Raw genomic sequence first — 17191 nt, 5'->3', positions numbered from 1 at the left:
CTCTATGGCTGCCTATACATCATGTTGTGGTGGAACACACCCTTTAATACCAGTAGCCCATTTAAAACTGGGGTCTACCTAGGGCAAATGATGTGGCCATCCCTATTACCATCTCACAAGATGCTATGTACTATGTTCGAAATCACTTCAGGCATGCCTTTAGACCTGGACTGCGACCATCTTTGGACAAAAACTATAGGGCAAAGTTTACCACCATACTCCTGGGCAAGTACACCTGCCATGGTCTTACAATTGTCCCTTGCATAAACACAAAACATTTTTCCATGATTTGGGAGGCCCAGTGTAGGCGCTACAACCATAGCATTTTTCAGATATATAAATGCATTTAACATTTCTTGTAACATTTCTGGACCTGTGGTTTGTCTCAAAACGTCATTATAGATAGGAGCAGTCCGGATCCATAACAAGCAATGATCCTGTGGGCGGGCAAGACCCACTGTGGGCTGGCAAGACCCACTTCTAATATGACTGACTCTACTATCACCTGTGAGAACAAAACCAAGGTAAACAACACTTTCCTGACACCACTGTCATAATTCCTGTGACACTTTGTGTCCACATACATGTACATTTCAATAAACTCACTCGCTCTGACTGGCCTCCACAGAGTGACTACATATGTCATGTACATATTGTAGCGGGACTGACCCATGAGCAGGTGTCCATCCCCTCTTGCATGGTCTGGAGAACTATAGAGCGGACAATTGAATTGTCTACTTGACCCTAAGGCATTTCTACACCAGGTCAGTTACCTGGACTGAAAAACAAGGAACAAAGATGGCTGTGTCTCCTTGTCCAATAGGACGCTTTAAAAAAAAAAAAAACACACTACTTAAACCAATCACTGTACAGTGGGTAACATCGGATGGTATGGCTGTCAGTAGAGATGGCACATCAGATACCACTTGCATGCTATGATCAGATAAAGAACTAAAAAACTTTTTGGCTTAGTGCCAATTTACCAAAAACTTTTTTTTTTTTTTTTTTTCGTGTCATTCTAACAAAAATCTGGCCAGAGGTTCCCCTCTTTCAATAGAGGATACCCATAAAATATAATTTAAAAACTATAATCAGATAAAAAGTTAATCTGATTTGAAACTTTTGGCTCTGTGCCAACAGGGTCCAATGGTCACACTAATTGCAGTAACTCTTTCTGTCCAAAAATTAATTCCATAGCTATGACAGGAATAAAGATATGACGTTTGAACGCTTTCTTGGCAAGTAGCCAATTTTCAAAATTTTGCAGGAAGGCTCCCCTTCACATAGGGGAACATTTGCCAAATATAATTTTTCATTATCTATAATTCTATAAAAAATAACTTCAAAATATCCTGCCGACAACAGCAATTTATATTTTTTCTTTTTTCTAATAAAATAGTGTTTTTATTCATTATTACTACGCTCATACAAGATGGGCACAAATGTATAAATGGCAAAACTTCTAAAAAATTTTATAAAAATAATTGCATAGGTATGGGGATTCTACAACTGTTCTGAATTAGGGAACTAATGTAGAAGTGCATTTGCAGCAGTGACCCCCCCTCTTTTCCCCTCGTGTAAGGAAATGTACTGGTTTTAAACGTATCTGACACATAAACATTTTCTGCTCGTCTGACATTAGGAAGAAAACTACACCTGCCTTGGAGAATGAAACTGTGGGGTGTAGGTGTGGTCAGGGGTATTTGTAAGGTAATATTATTATTATAGGGGGGCCTATGTTGAAAATGTCCTACTCTTTTATTTACATCTTCTGATATTGCCCTTGAAAATGCGCCCTGACAGGCTGCTTTTCTTTAGACAGATCAGATGCCAGTTGCATCGCTCTCTGTTATGGCTTTTTGAAAACCTTACAAAAATTTCGTAGCCCAATCAGAAACTTGCTGTTTTACAATTAACATGTACTGTGACTTTAAATTAATGACAAATGTTTGAATTCTAAGACTGTGCTACTCAGCAATGACACTTCACTGCCCAAAAACGCCAAAGTCTCACCCGTCTTCTGTCTATAGGCAATCGCTGTGGTCTATATCTACGTGTTTAAAGACTTTCACTTTCACTTCTAGTAGCTCTACGTAGCTTTTTTCCTATTCTATTGTACTAATACGGGGCATAAATAAACCAATTCTCCCCGCTTTTTCCATGTACTTTACATTACAACTAAACATTTACTAAAAGATTTACTTGTATCCTAATATCTCTAAGGCTGGCCATACATGTCCGGACAACTCTTTATCTTACAATTTTCTGTTAGATCCCCCACAAACCACATAATAAGAGGTCAAAATTAAACATATTCATTTGTATCCAATTAGGTAGGCATTTGTATTACATAGCTGAAGGTAAATTTCAAGAAAAACTGTACTGAAAATTGTAAGAAAATTGTATCATGTATGGCCAGCATCAGACCTAAACCTTCAGTATAATTTCACAAAACCATAAACAAAACATGTCTCTAAGATTTACACATTCACAAAATCACTTAAATGTATCTGGGTCCTTAGACCCTCTTTATGGTTAAAAAACCCTCCTGAAAAGCCATTTGGTGTATGTATATTACACCTTATACTCCCAGGTATTGTGGCTATCAAGAAGGCTTTCCTACCATTATAGACAAACAAACAATACACATAATAAACATTCATCTTGATTTGTCTGATAACCTACGATCGGTCAGTCAATTTTTACAGTAATAATGTGACAGTCGCTATCAGGAACAGTGTGTTATATTAACAGTCCGCAGGCGCAATTTACTGTATACAAGTCATATACAAGTACATTACACAGCTTCAATATATGTCAAACCAGTAATATGGTGCTTCAATGCAGTATGACCGTCTTCACTAGTGCCACCTTTGACTGGTTTTAAGTCCGATATAATACCGGCATTAACCTGGTCTCTAGACAAAATGGGCCTGGACCACGTTCATACTCGGGCTTGCCCGTATCTTATTGATCACCAAATGTGGTTTGGTTAGTTGACATACAGTGAAGTAATCAGTGACCAACCAGTTTATACACACTTACCTATTAAAACCTCTGGATCACACAAACAAATTATCTTATACTTTAATCCTTATAACTCTATGCGATAGGAAGATATAAGCAAAAGAAGATTTTACACAGAATTGACTGGCATCTATTTGTTCTTCCCTGAAGAACGGGTCTTCCCTGAAGACCCCCAGGTTTCCCTGAACCTAACATCTATTTGTTCTTCCCTGAAGAACGGGTCTTCCCTGAAGACCCTCAGGTTTCCCTGAAACTCAACATCTATTTGTTCTTCCCTGAAGAACGGGTCTTCCCTGAAGACCCCCAGGTTTCCCTGAAACCCTTTAAAAAAAATTCTGTCCTTCTTAGACAGTTACAACGTCTCCCTGAGACGCTTATTAGTTACAACGTCTCCCTGAGACGCTTATTTCCTGATACGCTCCCGGAGCGTATTCTAGGTTCAAAGATTGGAATTGTGGTCAGAGTCTCGGACCCCTGGACAGACAGACAAATCAAAAGTGTCTACTCACCAGGGCCGAGATCTTGACCCTCCAATCCAGGACGAGCCCCCAAAACTGTTGGTGGTCCGCTTGACCCTTCTATGGATAGCCATCCGACCATCAGATGACCAGTCAATTATATGTAAGCAGGTACCCGGGAGAGAGAATTCACCACAGAATGAGACATGCAGACAGGTTTATGGGTGAATCAATTCTCAAAAGTTTTAATATTGTATCCAGTTTATATAGATAGAAGCAGGGTGGAGTAGTGATTCTCTTATCAGGAAACATGCTGAAATGGCAACATTCTATGAGCTAATACAAAAAGTGCAATTTAGCTAAAATCATATAGATAACTAAAGAAAAGAAAAACATTTCTCCGCAAAGCTGGATCTTGAGCTCCAGATAAGTTGCTAAATATTGCATATACCTCAAACAATGTTAGGTGTGGCTCAGACTTATCTAATGGGAACAGAAGATTGCATAAGAAAAATGGAGTTAACTCCTTCACCATCCATCTATGTCTCTGTGCTTTACTTTGCTGAGAAATCATTTTGGAACCAACCCCCCCTCCCCCAGCCTTTCTGGCCACAGCCATTTTGAGTTAGGACAGATGATTCATGTAGCATTTACTTCCTGGAACCAATCTGCCCTTAGCTCATGCATGCAGGCAGGAGGGTGCCCCTCCTCCCCTCGTGAAGACTCCTGGGATGTATGACACAATTTGCCTAGGCCTGGAAACCAGGAAGTAACCAAAGAAATGTAAAAAAAAGTTTAAAACAAGTAAATATGACATACTTTTCTATCCATTTACTAATGCTAACTGCATAAGTATCATCAATAGTTCATGTTGATTGAGAGAGTGGAGTTCTGCTTTAACCACTTCAATATAGGGCACTTTAACCCGCTTCCTGCCCAAGGCAATTTTCAGCTTTCAGTGCTGTCGCACTTTAACCACTTACCGCATACTAACGTAGGTCTACGTCGGTAAACTTTGCGGTAGTGTACCGGGATGATGCCTCTAGCTAGAGACACCATCCCGGTACCGTGGTTTGAAGCCGATGGTTGGCTTTCCATCGGTACCGACCGATGCGGCTCGGGAGCCGCTCGATCGGTACCCGGGGGGGTGGGAGGGGACGTCCCCCCCCCTCCCGCCGCCTTCCGTGGCTTTGCTCGGGGCTCCCGTCCCACCGGGAGCCCCGAGCACCCAGCCGGCGCGTCCGCCGGCTGGATGGAGTCCCGATGCATCGATCGGGTCTCCGTTGACGTAACCCGGAAGTGACGTGCTGCAAAAGGCGGCAAATTTGAAAATCGGCTGTATGCAAAAACGCCGTTTTTGGCGTTTTGCATACAGGGAAGTGTAGTGGAGGGGTCTAGGGTCTTTTAGACCCTCGATCCCTCCATAAAGTGTACCTGTCACACATATTGCTGTCACAAGGGATGTTTACATTGCTTGTGACAGCAATAAAAGTGATCAGATTTATTTATTTTTTTTTAAACTGTAATAAAGTTAAAAAAATAAATAAAATAAATGGGAAAAAAAAATAAAAATTTAGCCGCCCCCGTCACCGTTAGCTCGCGCACAAAAAAAAACGTAATACGCAAGTCGAGCCGCAAATGAAATCGCTGTTCAAACCACACATGTGAGGTATCGCCGCGATCGCCAGAGCGTGAGCAATAATTTTAAAAAAAGAGCTACACTCTAACTCTAAACTGGTAACCGTTAAATAAATTTAAAGCGTCGCAGATTGAGATCTCTATTGACCGTAGTTTGTCGCCATCCCACGGGGGGGGCGCAATTTTAAACCGTAACATGTTGGGTATCTATTTACTCGGCGTGACATGTTCTTTCACAATATACAAAAAAAATGGGCTAACTTTACTGTTTAGTATTTTTTAAATGCAGTGAAATGTGATTTTTCAAAATTTAAAAAAAAAATGGCGCTTTAAAGACCGCTGCGCAAATACCGCGTGACAAAAATTATTGCAATGACCGAAATTTTATTCTCCAGTGTCTTTGCTAAAATAATATATATAATGTTTGGGGGTTCTAAGTAGTTTTCTAGGAAAAAATACTGGTTTTAACGTGTGAACAAAAAGTGTCCGAAATAGGGCTGGGGCTTAAGTGGTTAAATGGCAACACTACGCATCTGAAATTTTTATCATTTTTTTGAGACAGATAGAGTTTTCTTTTGGCGATGTTTAATCACCACTGGTAAATTTTATTTTTTGCTAAGCAAACCAAAAAATACTGAAAATTTTTCTGAAAATGTTTTTTTCTTAGTTTCAGTTTTTTTTCTTTTTTTGCAAATAAGTAATTTTATTTCTTCACTAATGTGCGCTGATGAGGCTGCAATGATGGGCACTGATAGGCGGCACTGACGTGCACTGATGAGGCTGCACTAGTGTGCACTGATGAGGCTGCACTGATGGGCACTGGTGAGACTGCACTGATGGGCACTGGTGAGACTGCACTGATGGGCACTAGTGAGGCTACACTGATGTGCACTGGTGAGGCTTCACTGATGGGCATTGATGAGGAGGTAATGACGAGGCTGCACTAATGGGCACTGATAGGCACCACTGATGGGCACTGATAAGCTCAACTGATGAGCGCTAATTGGGCTACACTGATAATCCGTGCCCTGATTATCAGTGTAAATGTCCCCCGTCAGTCGGTTAGTGGCTCTCCTTTCCTCACACAGTGACAGTGTGTAAGCAAAGGAATGCATGCAGAAGGCGTGCGGGAGGCGTGTTTTTGGAGGACATCCATGGCTACACTCCCAGAACTAGAGAGCCGCATTGTAGCCGTCTTTCTGTTCAGTTTTTAGTTCCCAGGACAGTTGCCTGACCCCACACAAACATAAAGTCATATTTGCAAACTATACTTAATTCATTTTAATTGATATCTTTTAACATGTTTATAATAATTATTGCTTTTTTCTGCAGTCAGGAATTTTCTGGGTAAATATGATTGACTATTTCTGCGGTGGATGGGCCCTTCTCTTTGCTGCAGTGCTGGAACTAGTGGGAATTTGCTGGATTTATGGTAATTTATTAAAAATGTTCTCTATTCATATGCACCAGAGATTGTCAAATACCTCTGCAGATAGGTAAAGTTTAACTCCCAGGAAAAGAAAAAGGGTTACTTGCTTGTTTTTTGCCTGGGGTATCAGGAAGACATACTTTTATTTATTTTACATACTTTTATTTATTCGTTCTCAAAGTCTCCCCCCATGCTATGTGACCATACAAAGCCTTTTCTTCATGGCTCTCCCAGCCAGTGGCTGCAGGCTTAGGTCATCAAGTACATTGCAGAGCCAATAGACCTGCATTGTACAGTATATGAGGATGGCAAAGGAACCACCAACAAGCCGGAGCACCAGGGAGAACAGTGGGGAGAGAGCATTTAAATCCTGGGGGGGCACAGATCCGCCATCTTGCTACACCTACAATTAACTATATTTCTGGGCGTAGCAAGATGGCGGATCTGTGAGTTCCTGGTCAGATCTAAATCACTCTGTCTTATGGAATGGCTCCTATTATTATAGACAAAACACTGGTCCAATGCCAGGGCATGTGACGTCTATCCTAGGAGGCGGGACTGTGTGTGACTGCGAGCGCCAAGTAAACAGGAGATCCCGGCTCTGTGTAATCAGCGCTCGCTCCCCCCTTCCCCTATATGGCAGCCAGGTAAAATATCCGCGTATAACACGCACACATGATTTGCCCTTTATTTTCAGGAGGGAAAAATGCGTGTTATACGCCCAGAAATACGGTATTTAAAGTTTTTGGAAACATGGAAGTTAGCTTTCAAGTGTATTTAAAGCCAAAACAATTTTTGGGGAGTTGGATAGGCATTTGACCTGTCAGGTTTTTTTTGCTGTCAGTCTTTCCCACTGGGGAGATCTGTGCTTAGTATTTGTCCTTGTGACTATTACTTTTAGGACAAAAAGTGATCCAAAATCCAAAAATTTTACAGTTGTCATTGAAAAGGGAGTGGGGTAAATCTACCAGCAGGACAACTTATTCTGCTGAAAACTGTCTAACATTCTAGAGAGTTCTTTTCACTTTCTATTGTGTCTCTGGGATAAGCAAAAAAAAAAAACTGATAAGGCATTTAAAGTGGTTGTAAAGGCAGAAGTTTTTTTTTCCTAATTAATTCTATGTGTGCAGCAGCCCCCCTCAGCCCCCCCAAATATTTAACTTAACCCCATCTAGATCCAGCGATGTTGCAGGAGTGTTTTGACTGACCGGGACTCCCCTCCTCATTGGCTGAGACAGCAGTGTGGCGCCGTTGTCTCCCGCTGCTGTCAAACAAAGTCAGTCAACCAATTAGGAGAGAAAGGGGTGGGGCTGGGCCGTGGCTGAATAGATACACAGAGCTGTGAATCAGCTCGGGTGCCCCCATAGCAAGCTGCTTGCTGTGGGGGCACTCAACAGGAGGGAGGGGCTAGGAGCACCGATGAGGGACTCGAGAAGAGGAGGATCTGGGCTGCCCTGTACAAATCCACTGCAAAGAGCAGGTAAGTATAATATGTTTGTTATTTTTATCTAAAAAAAAAGACAATCCTTTACAATCACTTTAACCATTCCTTACTCCATAGGCATTATTTATTGTTATTAAAGTGAAACTAAGCTCTGGATTTTAAAAATAATCTATTTAAGTATGCACACTTAACTCAAAAAAGCCCCTTCAATTGCTCTCAGCCTCCAATGTCCTTTCCTTTTTTTTGCTGCTGTAATCTGATTTCCTGTTAGAGGGTGGCTATGTTCATTCCCTATGGCCCCACTGTATGTAGGAATGTAGCCACCCTCTCTTGTTTATTCTGGAGATGGATTATGGAGTATGGACTATGGGATTTGCAGTGCACATGGCCACAACTAATGTGTACTGCTCATTCCAAACAAACAGTAGTGAGGGGGAAAAGGAGAGTCTTGTGTAAAACGTGTAAGACGTTACAAGAAGGTAGAAACACAGAGAAATAAATGATTTCCTAGAACATAGATTACAGGATCATTAAGTCATGGATATGTATGAATTATTTTTGGAGAAGAAAGATATTGTTTAGTAGTTTCACTTTAAGTACTCATTAAGCATTGCTGTCACTTATATTATATTCACTTTATTTTTCACCAATTGCTGACACTTTTGTGCCTAATATTTGTGCAACTTTTTCCATTTGGAATTTTATTTTGCTTATCAAAATTAAGGCACATCTAAACCCAAAAAGAAAAATGTATTATATTGGGTTGTAGCAAGCCTTAGATGTGGTGACAGAATACATTTTTGTTAGTCTTTTGTGTCCTTTATTTTTACCTGGTGATCTGGCCAATAACACACTTCCAGTCTTAGAGTGTCTATATTATTGCACTGTACTGTATCTGTGGAAGAACAGCATAGCCACCCTTGGACAGCAGGATTGTCAACCCGTGGAGAGGGTGGTGCTGAAGGAACTAGTAGATTTAGATTTAGGACTTTACATAAGTGAATAACAAACTAAAGCCAATGAATTTTAAGCAGTTACAGTAACAGGAATTTGCTTTCTTTTAGGGATATAGGTACATTCTACATACTTCTGCCAGTGGGATAAGGTTTGTCTCAACCCACTAACTGACACTTTTGTTAGTCTGTTAAAGAACATGTATGTAATTTTTAATTTTGCCCATAGTTACACTTTAACTAGTTAGGGACCTTTGAGATATCTAAATGCCCAAGGTCCTTAATGGGTCACAACAAGCTCATGGCACTCCCATTCCTCCTGGGAATCTAAAGCCTAGTACACACGCAACGATTATCGGCCGACCGATCATCCGTCTTTAGTCCAGAGTTGTGTTTTGTTGGTTGGAATGTGCCTAGATTGCACACGAATTTTCTCGCCCGACAAAATTCTACTTCAGAAGTGATGTCATGTGTTGGTTAGCTTTCTTTGTGTTCTTTCTTCTCTGAGCATGCCCAGTCTTGCTCATAAGATTTTTCCCTGTCGAAATCTGTACTGACTGCACGAAAATCGGATGTGTTTTGATGGTGGACAAAAATTTTATAGCCTGCACACCAGATTTTTTTCGGCCGAAAAGTCGGAGTCGGTTGTCGGAAGCATCATACAAACAAGCCGAAAATCGGCGGATCGGTCGTCGGACGAAAATTCCCTGCCGATTTTCGACGCGTGTGTACGAGGCTTAAAACCTGTCAGAATGGCAAGGACATCAAGGAATAGCCCTTTTCAAATGTCCTCTGCAGAGAGCGAACCTGGAACCACTTAGTTCTGAGCACTTCCAGGTTCAGAGCTGTCAGTACCCAAGCTACAATGCCAGGTAAACAGCTGATCAAGTCTGTGCATGATCAGATAGAGCCTAGGGCAGGAGAGGCCCCCAATGTTTCTATAAAGAGTATTTCTCACCTTCCCAATGCTACCATATAAGGAGTTTGTTAGCCCCCTTTTGAAAGCAATAAAGTATAAAAGAAAATAAAAAAAAACGTCACTGTGTGCACACACACCCAAACACAAATGCGCACATAGGGCAGGAACATGGCTGTAAAGAATGATTGCGAAACATATATTGGGTTTCATTGTGCACACTGGAGTGAGAGGTCTCTAATTTACATTTACCTCGAAACATAATAACTGTAAAGCCATTTAAATCGCCTTCTACTGGTAATTGTGGAAGCTGTCATTCTTCATTGTTTGGGGGGAGTCACTGCTTTTTAAAAATGTATATGCGGGGTGGATTTAGTAAAGACAAATAGACTGCGTACGTTGCAAGTGTAGTTGCACTCTGCAAGTGCAGTTGCTCTAGAGCTTAGTAAATGAGATGAAGTTTCACTTTGCAAAGATTACCCAATCACATGTAAGGAAAAGAAAAAAAAACAGCATTTTTGCTTGCACATGATGATGGAACTTAGCAGAACCTCCTCTCATTTACTAAGCTCTGGAGCAACTGCACCTGCAGAGCGCAACTGCACTTGCATAGTGCACAATCTATTTTCTTTTAGTAAATCTACAATGTTTTGAGAATCTTAAGTAGCTTTTTACCAAAAAATGCAGATTGTAAAATGTGCACAAAATAAAAGTTTTTTCCAATAGCGAACTGTTTGGGTGTGATTTTGGAACACAGTTTAGGTTTAGTAAAAAACAGTGCCAAAGTATTGCCACCTGCTGGTAGCATCTGGTAGTATGTCATATATTTTCATTATTTAAATTAAAAACTTTTTTTTTAGGTTGGGTTAGAGCGATAGGGGGTTAGAACCCCTATCGCTCCACGTTAGGGAGATTTACCCTCTCTAATAAATTCCCAACATCACCAGGAATAAAAGTGAGGGTAAAAAAAAAAACAGTATTGAAAACCCTACCATACAATCCCATATACACAATCCTATACCCACAGTTGATACAGAGGAAGGCGAAAAAACCCCGCAAAGCATGATCCAATTTGCTACAGCAGGGGAAAAAAATTCCTTCCTGATCCCCCGAGAGGCAATCGGATATTCCCTGGATCAACTTTACCTAAAAAAAAAATTTTAGTACCCACTTACTGTATATTATGTACACCCAGGAAATAATCCAGACCTTTTTTAAAGCAATCTAGTGAGCTGGCCAGAACCACCTCTGGAGGGAGTCTATTCCTTATTTTCACAGCTCTTACGGTGAAGAAACCTTTCCGTATTTGGAAATGAAATCTGTTTTCCTCTAGATGTAAAGAGCGCCCCCTTGTCCTCTGTGTTGACCTTAAAGTGAACAACTCAACACCAAGTTCACTATATGGACCCCTTATGTATCTATACATGTTGATCATATCCCCCCTTAATCTCCTCTTCTCAAGAGAAAATAAATTCAGTTCCTCTAATCTTTTCTCATAGCTGAGCTCCTCCATGCCTCTTAACAGTTTGGTTGCCCTTCTCTGCACTTTCTCCAGTTCCCCAATATCCTTTTTAAGAACTGGTGCCCAAAACATGTTATACTTAAATGCTTTGTGCAATAGTTTTGCACGGAGCAGCCCCACACCTCCTCTCTTCTGGCCCCCCACTGGCGCTCCTGGCTCCTCCCCCCCACTGCGTGGCCCCATTGCAAGATGCTTGCGCTATGGGAGCACACGTGCGTGCTCGCTCCTAAGCCCCACTCTCTGTGTGTCCTTAAGACATAGTTCTCAGTTCCGTCCCCCACTCCAGTGATTGATAACAATGAAAGCCAGTGGCTCCCGCTGTTGTGTCTGAGCTAATGAGGAAGGAGAGAGTCAGGAGAGCAGCTGCTCTCATGCACATCGCTGGATCGCGATCATGCTCAAGTATGTATAAAGGGGGGCTGGGGGGGAGATACACACTAAAGGTTTTTACTTCACTTTAAATTTAAATAAAATCAATATAACATGTATTATTTGCAGAAATGGGATACTATATCCCAACTCTGATTTGAGACAGATGTTATCTAGCTGTCTTTAGGACAGTTTGAGATAACATTAAATCATTATATTTCACCAAATTTAAAACATAAGGTACAGTATTTGTGCTTTCTTTGGCTTCTAATCCTTCCCATAAATTGCTATTTCTTTTAATCTTTTTTTAGCTAGCTTCAGTGCCCCCTGTGTGCTGTCACTACTCTTATTAGGGAGTATTACACATTCTTAGGATATTTTAATTAGAATGTCATCTAATAAGGATTTCTACAACTTCTTTATGAAGTTAGTTCTGTATTTCTAGCCACATAACCCACTATGATCTTAAAAGAAGAATTTCCTTTGGATTAGATTGGGTGACTGGAGGGCACTTAGGGGCTTGGGGCTATAGCTTTTCCAGTGTTGGAAGTAAACTGATAAGTAGTCCTTAAGGACTATTGGATTCACCAGTGGCAATGCAATTTACGTATCTTTAATCCTTAGCCAGTATTAGAAAACATATAAACACACACTCTTACATTTTTGGTGAAATCTGTGATTTTTAGGGTGCACTGGCAATCCAAATTCAGAGTAATATGTGCTTCTAGAGCCTGTGGGGCTGATTATGTTTCTTACTCTTACAGAGTTTTGAATAAGGGATAGTTTGTGATAGAGATGACCAGTGTGACACTGACATCACCTCTGACCTGCTGGTGATAAGTTGTAAAAATAGAGATCTTCTGGAAATTAGGAACAGTTGATAAAATATGTTAAAATAAGATCAGTGTCAGTTTTCTAACCTTAAAAATATATACTTTCAGGTGGCAATCGATTTATTGAGGACATTGAAATGATGATTGGGAAGAAGCATTGGTGTTTTTGGTTATGGTGGAGAACATGCTGGTTCTTTGTATCGCCATTATTGTTAACGGTAAGTAAAAAAAAAAAAAACATTGAGGCTTGCGGAAAAGATGTTATTACAATTTATACAAAACATTTTCTTACAATTTTGCAGTAAATCCCAAATCTTCCCAACAAGTTCTTTCCTTTGTGCTATGGCTGGTATAGAAAGCTGCAAGACCATTTCTAACATACAGAGGAGCTGCATTAACTGTTGTTCCTCTCCACAGAGAATATGTAAATCTTGACTTCTAATCAAAGTCGAGAATTTTGACATGCCCCTGATATACCAGTATTTAGGACATGCATACTGATTAAGCAACCCTGTTAGTTAGTAAAAAGATTGGTAAAAAGACATACCTTTCCCAAAGCCTGGCCACTGATTGATAGCAATGATCTCTAAAATGTCCACTGTTAAACCAACACTTCTGGGAGTGTTAGGCCCCTTTCACATGGGCCATCCCATCCGAACCGCCTGTCAGTTTTTCAGGCGGACCTGATTGGATGCCCCATGCATCCCTATGGGGCAGTGGGTGTCAGCGGAGACATCTCCACTGACACCCGCTGCTATCTGATTCTGATACTGTGCATGAAATCCGGACGGATGGAAACCCTATTTTCCATCCATCTGGAGGATCAGATCAGACGGGATCGGATGAGAACGGACAGGCGGTCCGTTCTCATCCGATCTCCCCATAGAGGACAGCGGGGATCTGACAGCTCCGTCTCTGCACACAGAGCGGAGATGGAGCTATCATTCGCCTGCTCAGCGAGGATCGGCAGAGCTATCCCGCGCTGAGCAGAACGGACTCTGTCGGACGGTGCGCCCGTGTGAAAGGGGCCTTCATTTTCCAGTGGACTGGGGGGAACAGTTCTAACAATCGAAAAGCATTTGGCAACATGGCCAGAGGGAGAGGAGCGGCTTTTTTCTTCTTTTACGTGTATGGCTTGTTTACATATCTTTTACTTAATGACACATACACTGCATTGTCAAAAGTATTGGGATGCCTGCCTTTACACACACATGAACTTTAATGGCATCCCAGTCTTAGTCCATAGGGTTTAATATTGAGTTGGCCCACCCTTTCCAGCTATAATAGCTTCAACTCTTCTTGGAAGGCTGTCCACAAGGTTTAGTAGTGTGTCTATGGGAATTTTTGACCATTCTTCCAGAAGTGCATTTGTGAGGTCAGGCACTAATGTTGGACAAGAAAGCCTGGCTCGCAGCCTCTGTTTTAATTCATCCCAAAGGTGTTCTGTTGGGTTGAGGTCAGGCCAATCAAGTTCCTCTACCCCAAACTCACTCATCCATGTATTCATGGACCTTGCTTTTTGTACTTGTCCAAATCATTTGGTGGATGAAGGATTATGGTATGGGGTTGTTTTTCAATGGTTGGGCTTTGCCCCTTAGTTCCAGTGAAAGGAACTCATAAGGCATCAGCATACCAAGACATTTTGGACAATTTAATTTTCCCAACTTTGCGGGAACAGTTGGGGGATGGCCCCTTCCTGTTCTAACATGACTGTGCACCAGTGCACAAAGCAAGTTCCATAAAGACATGCATGAGCGAGTTTGGAGTGGAGGAACTTGACTGGCCTGCACAGAGTTCTGACCTCAACCCGATAGAACACCTTTGAGATGAATTAGTGCAGAAACTGTGAGCAGGCCTTCTCCTCCAACAGCAGTGCCTGACCTCACAATATGCGCTTCTGGAAGAATGGTCAATTATTCCCAATCAGACCCACTCCTTTTGGACAGCTTTCCTAGAAGAGTTGAAGCTATTATAGCTGCAAATGGTGGGCCAACTCAATATTGAAGCCTATGGACTAAGACTTGGATGCCATTAAAGTTCATGTGCATGTAAAGGCAGGCGTCTCAATACTTTTGACAATTTAGTGTATTTGTCACCAGGCCTAGATAGTTAAACATGTAGTCCTGCGATTCAATGCACATCTCTTACATACAAAATCATTCAAGTATTTTTTCCCGTATATTTTTGCAGGCTATACTCTTGTGGTCACTCATTACTTTTGAAGCTCCTTCATATGGCTCTATCAAATATCCTGTTTGGGGAGCATCTCTGGGCTGGTGTATGATCTCTTTTTGCCTAATATGGATTCCTATTATAGCTTTAGTTAAAATTATTCAAGCAAAAGGAAACATCTTACAAGTAAGTGATTAAGTATAACCATATATTAATATATTACATAATGGCAGTATATCATCTGTGTACATTTGTTTGTTCTCCTTGCTTCATTATGTCATTTGTGTACAAATATCAGCCCGGGCTTTAGGCAGGCAAACAAGCTGGCTAGTTTGTTCACCTGTTAGCCAAATTGCAAATATGCTGTGTTAGGGTAACATTTTTTGCTCAATCTCTACCCAAACCTCATCCCTAGTCAGATCTAGTTGGATCATATGAACAGGTTTCCCATTGCATGGCTAAATGTGTAAAACCAAACTTCAGACAAGCTGTCAAATATAATGGAAGTATATACCTTAGTGTCTACCTGCCAAAATATTTGTTCAGCCGTCTAGTGATTCACACACCTCTGACCGACAACACAAATTGCCAAAATGTTACTCCCTGCAGTTAAGCATTACAGATAATTGCTGACCTGGTGGCAGGATCCTGACTGGATCATGAAAAAGCTCCATCACAATGAGGCTATCATTTTGTGCTCTCCTCCTACCAGTATGCTGCACTGTTAGATTGACAACACTTTGCACTGCAGTATTGCTGCACTGACTAAATGTACTTAACCTCCCTATAAAGTTTAGACATTCACACGATGAGAAAATTGGACAAAAAACACTGCTTTCTGAGCAATCATCCCATAATCTGATCATTAGTATACAGCTTTCGACAGCTGATTATGACAGTTCATGCGAAATTATCCAAAGGGACAAACACGAAAATTGTACTTGTACGATACCAGAACGCACATTTTTGGTTTAACCTCCTTAGCGGTATTCCCGAGTGTGGCTCTGGGTTAAATTTCAGTGCAATTAGCGGTAACCCCGAGCCACACTCGGGGTACCGCCAGGAGCATCGCTGGATCCTGAAAGAGGGGTTACTTACCTTATCCCCATGATCCAACGATGTATCCCGGCGGTGTGCGACGGCCGGATCTTCCGCCCGATGCTTGTGAGCCCCGGCTTCCATCTCCTGCGACGTGACGCTCGCAGGGGGGTGGAACCGGCGGCAAATTCAAAAAGTTATACACACAAACACACTGATTACAATACAAAATAAAATAAATTGACATTAGTTTGCCCCCAAGTGCCCTTTCCTGCAGATTTACTGTACCTATACACACACACACATATATATATATGATATATGTATACATATATATATACATACATACACATATGTACACACATATACATATATACACACACATACATACTTTACCTTATTTATAGGTATTTATTATATTATAATTTATGATTTTGCGTTTCAAACTTTATCATAACCGAGATGTTATAAAGAAGAACGTAGAGTAAAAAAAAATATATATATAAATAGTTTTTTTGGGCTGCTCATCATTAAGAATTACATGCAAAATAATGGTACCGCTTTCAGCACCTAAAATCCGAAACAATCATACCGCCAGGGAGGTTAATCAGTACAGTATTCATTCATAAAAAATCAAGTGAAGAAGACTGAGCATGCTCAGAAACAAAAGAATACATTACAATACAATACATTACATCCTCGTGGGAAGTTATATTCTGTTTTACGGGAATTTTCATCACTCTAATAATATGTTTTAGATATGAGAAAAAAAAAAGGATGTTCATTCTCATTGTGTGTACGAGGCATAAGCAACTGAAGATGTAGGAGTGTTTCATGAAATTCACACATGTTATCATATGATAAACAATAGTACCTATGTCACCTTACTCCCACATGACTGAGCTTTTAGTATTGCCAGACCAACAAATAAACCTACTCTAAAACTTTTACCATTGAGCCAAACATAGATTTCTATCCCTACTTTACCCCTTTACAATACATTTACATCTAAATTATAGCATCACTTTGAGCCGTATTATGTTAGTCGCTTTGCGATTCTGGGGTCACCCCGCTTATTTTTTGTATGCAATAGCAATCCTGTTTACAAAAGTGCTTTTAAAAGGTAATAATTATTCAGCTAATAACTTGAATATAACTTATCTTTTATATTTTCATTGTTTCTGAAGACTTGCAGAGCTGCAGACAACTGGGGACCAGCATTAACCCAACACCGCGGAGAGCGATATAAACACATGCCTGGCACTACCACAGAAAAGGACTTTGTAGAGATCCCAACAGTGACCGCAATGATGGGATATGACAATGATGCCTACCTTTAATCTCTCGATTGTATGGACTTTCAACAAGTGACTGACAGTTGATACTCTATGT

General features: G+C 40.9%; 1 protein-coding gene across 1 annotated transcript in view; it reads left to right on the top strand.

The window, feature by feature from the left end:
* The window catches only part of LOC309560524 (uncharacterized protein), a gene marked incomplete at its 3' end in the record, with an annotated part of 174787 nt that overhangs the window by 68181 nt on the left and 89415 nt on the right, over positions 1-17191 (top strand). The window contains exons 10-13 of the mRNA XM_082264155.1: positions 6456-6555; positions 12698-12807; positions 14780-14947; positions 16987-17127. Of these exons, the coding sequence (XP_082120281.1) occupies positions 6456-6555; positions 12698-12807; positions 14780-14947; positions 16987-17127 (519 nt within the window). The remainder of the gene's footprint in view (positions 1-6455; positions 6556-12697; positions 12808-14779; positions 14948-16986; positions 17128-17191) is intronic.

This window comes from Pelophylax lessonae, assembly GCF_965119305.1.
Source record: "Pelophylax lessonae genome assembly, chromosome: 7".
Lineage (NCBI taxonomy): Eukaryota > Metazoa > Chordata > Amphibia > Anura > Ranidae > Pelophylax > Pelophylax lessonae.
The sequence above is the reverse complement of the archived record's forward strand: the minus strand, read 5'-3'. Positions and strand labels throughout refer to the sequence as shown.